At 32.4% G+C, this 12,370-nt stretch overlaps 1 protein-coding gene across 1 annotated transcript; it reads left to right on the top strand.

Annotated features, from left to right (window-relative positions):
• The first annotated feature begins 5,580 nt into the window (after window positions 1-5,580).
• On the top strand, window positions 5,581-11,936 carry LOC126701570 (histone deacetylase 6). The gene is made up of 6 exons (XM_050399769.1): window positions 5,581-6,218; window positions 9,130-9,570; window positions 9,690-9,832; window positions 10,255-10,345; window positions 10,435-10,541; window positions 11,494-11,936. Exons 1-6 carry the CDS (start codon window positions 5,679-5,681, stop codon window positions 11,582-11,584), a joined length of 1,413 nt encoding a protein of 470 aa, XP_050255726.1. The 5' UTR covers window positions 5,581-5,678; the 3' UTR covers window positions 11,585-11,936.
• Window positions 11,937-12,370: the final 434 nt, after the last annotated feature.

Here is a 12,370-nt window from a genome sequence, read left to right as displayed (position 1 = left end):
TAGATATATAGGGTTGGTGAATTTCGGTTTCAAGTTATACTTGACGTGATTTTATATTTTGTCAATTTATTGTTAAATCGCATTTTACTATTTTATTCATAAATTATGCATTTAGTATATTTAAAAAAAATAGAAAAAAATTAAAATTTTAAATAACTTACATAAGAAGTGTATTTAATCATCTTAATATTTGATGAGTATGATGGATATTTAAAATTAAAAAAAAAAAAAAAAACATATAAAAAGTTACACCAAATATTACTTAATAAGTGCGTGTGCGCATGGATGTCCAAAGATTCTTGGCAATTAGATGAATAGTCACATGGGTTTGAACATTTAAATAACTTACATATAAAATTTATTCAATCATCTTAATATTTGAAGTGCATGATGAATATTAAAAACCATATAAAAGTTACACCAAATGTTACTTAATAAGTATGTGTGCGTTGGTTGTCACGGATTCTTAGCAATTAGATGAACAGTGACATGGGTTTGAACATTTTATTTTAACAATGCAACAAACACTACAATTGACTGACATGGTGTGCAACATCACTTTCAAATGAAATTATCATTGGAATAATTTTTAATGTACACTAATAAAAGCACGTTATTTCAACAATAGTAAATTACTGAACAATGTTGTAAAATTTGTTGGTCTTGGTTTTTCCTTTATAGAGCCCAATTTAACAGGTTTATGATATATTCAATGGCGGAAAAAAAACAAACAAACAAAAACATAGCACAGCAGATTCAAAATACGACACACATAATCATTGGACACACTTTTTTTTTTTCTTCTTTGAGAAACAATCATTGGGCACACTCAATCCTGAATCATGGCGTTTAAGCCCAAACATTTGATATCTCTCGCTGTTTATTTCATGGGGCTCTATTTGGGCTATGGGCCGATAGGCAGTAATAATATGAGCACTAGCAATAGTGGTGCTAAATAGTTATATAGCTATTTTTAGTACTACTAAATATCAAAATGTATCTTATAATAGTGGAGCCAAAACTATTTTTTTTGGCTTCACAGTTACAGTGCACAACTATTTTTGGATGTGCACTGTAACTGAAAGGTAAAAAAAAAAAAAAAAAAAAAAATTTATTTTGTGTTCACATTGCTTTTCTTATTTTCCTTCTTTCTTTTGCATTTCATTTTCCTCCGTGCCCCTGTCTCTCTCCTCACTACCTTTCCATCTGCTTCCTTCTTCCTCTACGCCGATCTGCACGAGCCCAACCACCACAGACCCATCATTGCCAACCCACACTGACCCATCTCGGCCTCTCTTCTCTGTTTTTGGCGTTTGTATTTGTGTTTTGGTGTGGATTTCGGGCTAAGTTTCGAGTTGTGCTTATGTTTCGGGTTGGGTTTTTGTTTTGGGCATGGATTTCGGCCTCTCTCTTGTGTTTCAGGCATGGGTTTCGGTTTGGGTTTGTGTTTCGATCTTATTTTTTTGCTTTTTTTTTTGTTGTTGTTCTTCTTCACCAGTTTTGATGGGCATTGGTTAGAATGACAAGGTTGTGGCTATGCAGTGATTTCTATGGCTTTGATGGTAGTTGTGTTTTAGTGGTTGTGGTTATGTTTTGGTGGTTGAATGAAATATTATATTTTTGTAGTGTTTATATTATTTTATTATGTTAAGAGTTAAAATAAAACCATTATTGTTGAATGTGAGAATGTAAAATAAATAAAATGACTTTTTGTGGTGTTAAAAAATTAAAAATTTGGTTTCATTTCTGTAAATGCTCTAAAATCTTAATGATCAATAGGACTTTAAGAAAACCCGAAAATAAAAAAGTAATCCGTACGGGCCTGGACTCGAGTGCTCTTTTTTCTCCCTTTCTGAGGCTTCCTCCTCATTATAAGCCTGGTGGCAAAGTTGTTGTCCACTTGCTCACTTGGGCCAGCAAATATGGTACTATATGTAAGGCCATTGTACTCTATTTAGCCTTGGCCCATTCTCAATAATATAATTAGATAACTAATAATTAAGAGTGTTGTTTTTTAAGTTTTTCTTTTAAAATTCAGTTATGTGACTACTTAATTAAAAAATGTACTTTTATTCTATGAGAAAAAATTTACATGGCAAAATTTTAAATGAGGAACCTAAGGAACAGTATATAGGTACTGTACTTAAGTCTTGTTCAATAATTAATTAGTGGAAAAGTTTTGTGAAAAATATTTATGTATATTAATTATTTATTTGATAAATATAATTTTTTTTTGAGAAAGTGATAAATATAAATTCAATGTTGAGAATTTGTAGAGTTTTTATTTTTATTTTTTATTTGTATAAAAAAGACTAAATATTTAAACTATTTGCTAAAGTATTGATGGCATCCTTTCTTCAAAAAAAAAAAAATATATATATATATATATATATTGATGGCATCAATTTAATATCTATAATTTTGAAAATGGTTAAATTTTATCAATGCCGCACCTTTTAAAAAAACTTCATGTTACTCTGCAAAATTGCTTTACAAATCAAGTGAGTTTAACATGTAAAATAATTTGTACGATTTCAATAGAGAACTTTGACGACAAAAGTAATATTAAACTGTTTTCAAAAAAGTCTATGAACTAAATTAATACAATCAATAATTTAAAGATGAAATTGATCATCCTTTTGGAGACACTTTAGTGGTTGGCTTAATGGAATTGAAGAGCATGCTGTAAATACTAAGGTATCAAATTCCATTCACCATTATATAAATTTAAAGAAAAATGCTATGTAGCCTATGTTTACAATATTTTAATAAAAAATTATAAGTGACATGTTGTTATTGGTGGATTATTGGTAGGTTAAAAAGTAATTTCAGTGATAGATTTAAATTATAACCGATAATAATTTACCACATGATTTGTTGTGAAAGTATTGTGAAAATGTTATGAACGTAGCACTTCTCCATTTTAAAAGATTTCTAAGATATCTAATGAGCAAATAGCGAATAATCTAGCAAATTTTTTGGAATATCTCTTCTTGATATGTAAGCATGTTTGACATCAACTTGTATAGTTTTTTGCTAAAAGTATGTTAAAGTATATTTATACTTTTAAAAATGTGAAAAAAGTGAAATTTTAAAAATATGTACATGAAAGCTAAAATATAAAAGCTAGCCAAAAAATTGTATACAAGTACCAGATTGGCTGGTTCAATTGGTTAAATAAAAAATGAAAAAATCAAGTTAAAACCAGTCAAGAACCCGGAAAAAAGGAAAATCTATTCTTTTTCTAATTCTTTGACAGTTCCGGTTTTTAAATCAGCAGCAACGCATAATTCATAGACCACAATAATACTTTGGGCTGTAAGCATGATCACTTTTCAGTGGTAAACCTTGATTGAGGCATAAACCTTGGGCTAAACATTATCACTTAGCCCACATAGATTATTTAGCCCAATCTATATCTTTATATAAATACAGTTACTTTACCACCATAAATTGAGTTACATTGCTTAATTTTAGGTGTTTAAATATTGAATTTAAAAAACTTTTTTTTTTTTTTTTATCAATTTTTAGATTTCAAACAATATTGCTCAATAGCACTTTTGTAAATATTTTGAAAAATATGGGGTCCACTTGATTAGACAATACATAGAGCTTCCTTCTTTAATTCCAACTAGGGAGCCCACTTGTCAGCTTTTTAAAAAAGGGTCATGCTAACAGATGTCCTTAGGGTAATAGTTAATAATTCATTTTAGGAAAGTTTTGACACTACTTTTATGAAAAATAGAAAAAATTGTCAAAACATTAATTGTTTTTTTTTTTTCCATAAAAACTTTTTTTAGCCATTGCCCTAAGGGCATTCGTTAGTATTTCTCTTTAAAAAAAAGACACACACATACCAAATACATAATTATGTTTTTTCACACACTAACATATATTATTTGAAATATGGTACCAAACATATTTTTTGCTTTATGAATATTATAAAAATGTATTTTCACAATACTTTTTAAATCATAGTTTTCACATAAAAATGTACATTTTTCATAAAAATGTACTTTTATGAAAAATAGAAAAAATTGTCAAAACATTAATTGTTTTTTTTTTCCATAAAAACTTTTTTTAGCCATTGCCATAAGGGCATTCGTTAGTATTTCTCTTTAAAAAAAAAAGACACACACATACCAAATACATAATTATGTTTTTTCACACACTAACATATATTATTTGAAATATGGTACCAAACATATTTTTTGCTTTATGAATATTATAAAAATGTATTTTCACAATACTTTTTAAATCATAGTTTTCACATAATCTAGACCGCTCAGGTTTTTAAATCAACAACAATGCATAATTTAGGTCTGTTTGAGATTCGCTTAATTTGTTGAAAATGAAAACTTTTTACTGAAAATACTATAGATAAATGTAAAAGTTAGCTGAAATAATACAGTGAGACCTATGAATAGTATCAAAAAATGCAGTGAGGCCATGAATAGTAATAAAAATAAGTTGGTAAAAATAATTTTTGCCAAACATATACTTCATAGATCACAATAATATTTTGGGTTGTAAGCATTTTCACATTTCAGTCATAAATCTTGATTGAGGCATAAACCTTGGGCTAAACCTTTCCAATTAGCCCACATAGATTATTTAGCCCAATCTGTATCTTTAGCCCTAGGTTTATGCCTTGATCAAGATTTATGACTGAAAAGTGATAATGCTTAGACCATACTATTATTTTGGTCTATGAATTATGGATTTTTTTTTTTTTTGGTTGTCAAACAACATAATTTTAGAAAATATTTTGAAAAAAAAAATTATTGGATCAAAGTTATTTAGTTATGTAATATTTTTTTTAACTCGATTTTGTCAAACTCGAGTTCCAATAATACTTTGGGCTGTAAGCATTATCACTTTTCAGTCATAAATCTTGATTGAGGCATAAACCTTGGGCTAAACCTTTCCAATTAGCCCACATATATTATTCAGCCCAATCTGTATCTTTAGCCCAAGGTTTATGCCTTGAGCAAGATTTATGACTGAAAAGTGATAATGCTTAGACCAAACTATTATTTTGGTCTATGAATTATGGATTTTTTTTTTTGGTTGCCAAACAGCATAATTTTAGAAAATATTTTGAAAAAAAAATTATTGGATCAAAGTTATTTAGTTATGTAACATTTTTTTTTTAACTCGATTTTGTCAAACTCAAGTTTCAAGTGAAACTTAAGTTTATCAAACTCGAATTCCAAGCATTATGTTTGATAAGATTGCCATAATGTTTGGAACTTGAGTTTGGTAAACTCATATTTCACTAAAAACTCGAGATTGACAAAATTGAGTTAAAAAAATTCTACATAACTAAATAACTTTGACCCAATGTTTTTTTTTTTTTTTTTTTCAAAATATTTCCTAAAATTATGCTATTTGGGCATTTGGCATTAAAAAAAAAAAAAAAAACCCCATAATTCATAGACCAAAATAAAAGTTCGGCCTAAGCAGTATCACTTTTCAGTCATAAATCTTGATCGAGTCATAAACCTTGGGCTAAACCTTCCCAATTAGCCCATAGATTATTCAGCCCAATCTATACATCTTTATATAAGTACAATCACTTTTCCACGCGGGACACTGCTCTGTACTACCAAATTTCACATCCCAACTCTGCGACTTGAAGAAAAGAGAGAAAGAGCGATCGATTTGGGTTTTCCGTAATGGAAGAAAGCATGGGTGGCGCGTCGCTCCCATCGGGGCCCGACGCGAAGAAGCGGCGCGTGAGCTACTTCTACGAGCCGAGCATCGGCGACTACTACTACGGCCAAGGCCACCCAATGAAACCCCACCGGATCCGCATGGCCCACAACTTGATCGTCCACTACTCCCTCCACCGCCGCATGGAGATCAACCGCCCCTTTCCGGCCAACCCCTCCGACATCCGCCGCTTCCACTCCGACGACTACGTCGAATTCCTCGCCTCCGTCACCCCCGAGACGCTCTCCGACCACTCCTTCTCTCGCCATCTCAAGAGGTTTAACGTCGGCGAGGACTGCCCCGTGTTCGACGGCTTGTTCGGATTCTGCCAGTCCTCCGCCGGCGGGTCCATCGGCGCCGCCGTCAAGCTCAACCGCGGCGACGCCGATATCGCCCTCAACTGGGCCGGTGGGCTCCACCATGCGAAGAAGTCTGAGGCTTCTGGGTTTTGCTACGTCAATGATATCGTGCTTGGCATTCTTGAGCTCCTCAAAGTTCACAGGGTATTTTCGTCTTTTCACCGTCCTTTTAAAAAATATATACATATAATGCTTATCAATTATTGTAGTTCACATGAATCCGTGTATAATAGAAAAATTTCACATCAGTCTGTGTTCAGAATACACCACAAATTTCACAAGCTTTTTTATGACTGTTGGTTTGGTGTGATTGATGGATAATAAAAGTGATGTAAGATGGTTTTGTATGAAAAAGTTGTGAAATTTGTGTGTATGTAACATTTTTGAAAAAAAAAAAAAAAAAAAAAAATTTTATGTGGTGAAACTGTGAAAGTATGTATTGCAAGAACAAATTTTTATCTAATTAAAGTATTATAGTTGATGATTAGAGTGTGTAAGCCCACTTTTATTATTTTTCACTAGCATTATGTTGCATGTGTTAACAAAATTATAGTGTTTATTTCCCTAGCATAAACTGCATAGCGTGTTAGGGCGGGTTAGTTGCAGTTTTATCAGCTAGGGCTGGATAGTAAGAATTGGCCACAAGTTTGTAAAAATGTTGTAAATTGTTTGTAGTTATAGCATTACTCATAAAAATGATGTTAATGGTAGATTAGTGTGAAAGTGATGTCGTATTAATCACAATTTGTATGAAAAAGTTGTGAAATTTGTGTGCATCTAGCATTGTTGGAAAAAAAAAAATGTACTTTTTAAGTTATGTGGTGGAACTATATATTGCAAGAACAAATTTTTATCTAATTAAAGTATAATAGTGGATGATTAGAGGTGTGTAAGACCCACTTTTATTATTTTTCACTAGCATTATGTTGCATGTGTTAACAAAATTATAGGTTTTTTTCCCTAGCATAAACTGCAGAGGGTGGGTTAGTTGCAGTTTTACTAGCTAGGGCTGGATAGTAAGAATTGGCCACACCAACAGTTTGTAAAAATGTTGTAAAATTGTTTGTGGCTATAGCATTACTCATAAAAATGATGTTAATGGTGGTTTAGCGTGAAAGTGATGTCGCACTGATCATAATTTGTATAAAAAAGTTGTGAAATTTGTGTGCATGTAGCATTGTTGGAAAAAAAAAAGTACATTTTAATTTATGTGGTGGTCCTGGTGGAACTATATATTGCAAGAACAAATTTTTATCTAATTGAAGTATTATAGTGGATGATTAGAGTGTGTAAGACCCACTTTTATTATATTTCACTGGCATTATGTTGCATGTGTTAACAAAATTATAGTTTTTTTTTTTTCCCTAGCATAAACTGCATAGCACATTAGGGTGGGTTAGTTGCAGTATTACTCGCTAGAGACAAATTTAAAGGAGCCTTCTTTAGAAATTTTTTCTATATTATCCCCAAAAAAAAAAAAATTAAAATTTTTTTTTGGCTGAATAATTAGAGATGATATTTAAATAAGAAAAGATTTCATTAATATTGTTGAAAGATAAAACTTAGGGACAGTTTCTTGGGTGCATTACATCAGGTTCCCAAATTAAATATATTGAATATAATTGTCCTTGAAAACGATAATATTACTTGTCGTATGCTTATCAATGCAACCATATGTTTGAATAGGAAAATAATTAGTAAAAATTAGAAAAATAATTCACCTAAGATTACATGGCTGAAGCATTCCACACTTTCATTGGGCCAAAACGTACTTGTTAAAAAAAGGGGGGGTGGGGGGGAGGTATATTATGTAAGACTTAATTTTTATTAAAAGCTAAAAATTATGGTAGAGGATTAATTGTAATAGTATTTAAATTTCTTGGATATTTAGTTATAAGATTTTCAAGTAAAGTATACTTAATATGCAAGTATGCTCTTATTGAGTCACTTTGTGTAAATATGATGTGTAGGAACTAACTTTATTTCATTATATTATATAGGCTATTGTTTTCCTTTTGTTTCCAATGTAGTCCTTTTGTCCAATCTGCACTACTCACACTAAGTCCACCAAAACGATGTCATTTACAATAGTTAAAAAACTAAAAATACCAGTGAGGTTTTTTTTTTTTTTTTTTTTTTGATAAATAACAAAACTACCAGTGAGATTTGTATGGAACTAGGCGGAATGATTGAAAACATAATAAATTTAATGCATTGAAATGGAAAAAAAAAAGATATTTAAAGGATTGAGTGATTGTTTGGTTAAGCTTTTGGCTGAAAAACACATTAACGTTATTGATATGCAATTTTGTGCATTTGATAATTTTTTTTTTTGAAATATGATTATTGGGGAAATAGGTGTGTTTGTGTAATGGACCCTAGGAGCTGCATTTCAAAACCACACTTATTTGCTACAACAACTTTTAATATTACTATTGGGGTTTTTCGGCTGTTATTTCTAAAGTACCCTCACTTTTTTTTGTTAAACTCTCCATTTTAGCCTCTTCTCTGATGAGAAAGACAGAGAATATTTGTTCTTTGTTCTCATCGAACCCTAAATAGTAATAATAAATAAAACTTATTATTTATATTAAGGGAAATGATAACAAGCTTAAAAGAACCCATTATATGATATTATTTTCCTTTTTGGTAATTTGCTTATCAAAATCAGTTTCGGAAGGTGCTCACCAAACACTCAGATTACTTAAACTGACTTTTAGCTGCTTTTACTGAACCCTCTCAGCTTTTTCAAAACACCCATTTTCATTAAGCAATTATTAAAACCATCACTTTTGTTTCAAAAGGCTTTACCAAATTCACCCGAATTGCAAATGAGTGTAAGTTAGAGGGTTTTATTTGTAATTTAGCCTATTATATTTGATGTCTCCTTGGATTGTGTGATCACACCAGTTTAAAACTGTGCACAATATCTTCTGTATGAAATGCTGTCTTTAATTGAAGCTTTGTTCTATTCACTGTTTAGTATTCTAGAACAGCGAAATATTGCAAATTACTAAATATTTTTCTGAACACTTTAACTTTTTTCACTGGACAGCGTGTACTCTATGTAGATATTGATGTCCACCATGGTGATGGTGTTGAAGAGGCATTTTACACCACTGACAGAGTCATGACCGTGTCATTTCATAAATTTGGAGATTTCTTTCCAGGTACGGGGCACATTAAGGACACAGGGTGGGGGACTGGGAAGAATTATGCCCTGAATGTCCCTTTAAATGATGGAATGGACGACGAGAGTTTCCGTGGTCTGTTTCGTCCCCTCATTCAAAAAGTCATGGAGGTATATCAGCCAGATGCAGTTGTTCTTCAATGCGGAGCAGATTCATTAGCTGGTGACCGGTTGGGGTGCTTCAACTTGTCCGTAAAGGGCCATGCAGATTGCCTTCGTTTTCTTAGATCTTTCAACGTACCTCTGATGGTCTTGGGTGGGGGAGGGTATACTATCCGCAATGTTGCTCGTTGCTGGTGCTACGAGGTATTCCTCTCCATTTCCTTTCTCTGTCTCTCTACCTTTTTTTCAGCAAACTCCCTTTCAACTTTTATAGGTGATGATTAGATATGATTTTAACTAGTTAATATGTTTCTTTGTCACAGACAGCGATTGCAGTTGGGGTAGAGCCTGATAATAAATTGCCTTACAATGAATATTATGAATATTTTGGGCCAGATTATACTCTTCACGTTGATCCAAGCAACATGGAGAACCTAAACTCACCCAAAGATATGGAGAAAATAAGGTACCTTAAGTCTTGCCCCCCACCCATGAGTGCAGTCCCAAAGGGAAGGAGTAGGGAATGCCCTGCCCATAAGTCTATTACTTTCTTATTTGCTATTATAGTTGGTACTAATGATTGTTGCTGGTGGTGGTGGTGTTGTTAATGATTAAATCCATGAATTTAATTTAAAATTTTAAACTATCTTTTTGAGTGGTGACACCAATTAATTCAAAGTTATACTTCTATTTCAAATAATTTCTCTCTGTGATTGTGTTTTTAAATGTGTGTATGTGTTTTTCTGTGTCTGATAGTGCATCTCTTGTAGTGTTGTCCATTGCTCAGTATTTATTGCTTATTTCAATATGTCTGAGTCTTTCTTGGTTAGCTATGTTCTCCTTTCGTATACCTTTTTGCCTGAAAAATAGTTTGGTCCAATTTTCCAGGAATACACTGCTAGAGCAACTTTCCAGATTACCACATGCACCTAGTGTACCTTTTCAGACAACGCCACCCATCACAGAAGTTCCAGAAGAGGTTGGCAATCTGTAGCAAGTTTCTCGATTATACTTTTCTGAATAACATCTTTGCTATGCCTATCTTACTGGAGGATTGGTTGGATGTAGGCTGAAGAGAGCATGGAACGAAGGCCAAAACAGCGCATATGGAATGGTGATGATTATGACTCTGATCCTGATGAAGATTTGAAGCCTCGGCATACTTCTGACATGAGGTAAAGCTTCATTTCTGATCATAATATTATGTCCCTGTTTGGAACACAACGTCAGTGTGGTCCATTTAGTTAGGCTATCTATTCCATCCTAGAGTTATCACATCTCTAATGTTGTACTTGTGAAAGGGTTCTTGTAGTTACCTTTGTACAAAATTTTCTGGATAGAAACTAAACATATCCCGTACTCGTTGGAATTTGAATAATTTTATGGGGAACCTTAATTTATACTATCAATGTAATCCTTTTCTCTGTTATTATCCATGATAGCCATTTATGGGCACTAATTTAATCTTGGTTCTAAACTATCTGGCCTATAAGTCAAATGGGCATCTGTTAGGACCCATAAGGCTGTAAATAATTGGGTAAGGCTTTAGTCCAATATTCAATGCAAGCTATGTTTTAAATCCGTTAAAAAACTTGCTATCAGCTACATTATTGCCAAATTATATGTGTTTGTTACTTTGTGTTTTTGTCTACATGTGTGCGTGTGTGGTTGTGTTCACATTATATTTCTTAAACTAAAATGTCTGCATTAGTTTATTTAAAGCTTCAATTTCCTTTCTTCCGGTCAGGCACAATGAAATTCAAACCTCATGTTACTTGTTAAGGTACAAACAGGTTGTATATAAATTTACAATTCTGAAGGAGGGTTGTGTGATCAGCTTGAGGGTTGGTTTGGGAGGTATGCCTGGTGGGTAATGTGGGTTAAGGCTTTGGAAGAGAGAGAGAGAGAGAGAGAGTGAGAGAGAGGGGACATGTAACCTATCTTTCCTTAACCCTGTTGTCTCTAATAAAAACAATTGGAATTTGGATCATAAATTGGAAAGAAGTGTTGAAGATTCCAAGGGTTTTTGTGTCTTTGTATAGAATTGTCTTTATATGTTGTTAGGTTGCTTTTTTTACTGTTATTTGTGTTTTCATCTGAGCGAATGTTATGTGATTATGTATGCAGGGATGTAATTGATGAAATGGAAGAAGATAAAGGAATGGAAGAAGATAAAAGAATGGATGAAGTTAAAATCGAACAGCATCCACTGTCTTGACATGGCTTAACTTCTTAGCTTCTATTTGTCCTATTTGGCCATGAAGCATTAGAATAGGCGCTTTACTATCATGTTGATCCCTCCCTCCCGTTTCTTCCTGTACTTTATAAGAAAAACAATTTTACTTTTGATATTAGAATGTATCAGAATCAGAGTTAGGTTGAGTACACAGTATTTGAATACTTTGTCCAGAGTGACATTCTTCTTGGGGATACCCCAAGTCAATTTTTGTTTTAAGTAGGTTACTTTCTGCAGGACTCCTGTTATGTGCATAAATGTTATCTAGACAGCTTGTTCCATTTATTATTGAATTACATTGCATTAATCATACTAAAGCTGGTTATTTTATTTATGATTCTGGTTGATGCACCATCCATTTCCAGTTGCTTAATAATTATTCAATATTTTTCCTTTGCTTCTGGGAAAGTAAGAAAGAAAGAAATTGGCAACACTACTCGCTTCTTCTTTTTTTTTTTTTTTTTTTTTAATATATATAATATAGAAATTCTACTCTAACTTAATTTAAGTGTATATGTGTGTGAAACTCCCATCTAAGAACTTGAACTCCAGCCTTTGCCCTTTACACGTCACAAAGACTTACACTTATGGAGTGATTATCACACCAAAGTTGTGTGGGTTACTCACTTCTATTTTAATGCTTAGTCTTTATTGGTATCAAAATCTATTTTAATGCTTAGTCTTTCCTGGTATCAAAAAATTTCTTTCGACAGAAACCAAATATTAAATTTCACATTAGAGGAATCACAATAATCTGGTTCAATAGTT

This window comes from Quercus robur, chromosome 10, assembly GCF_932294415.1.
Source record: "Quercus robur chromosome 10, dhQueRobu3.1, whole genome shotgun sequence".
NCBI classification, from domain to species: Eukaryota; Viridiplantae; Streptophyta; class Magnoliopsida; order Fagales; family Fagaceae; genus Quercus; species Quercus robur.
This window is presented reverse-complemented; position numbering and strand designations above follow the sequence as displayed.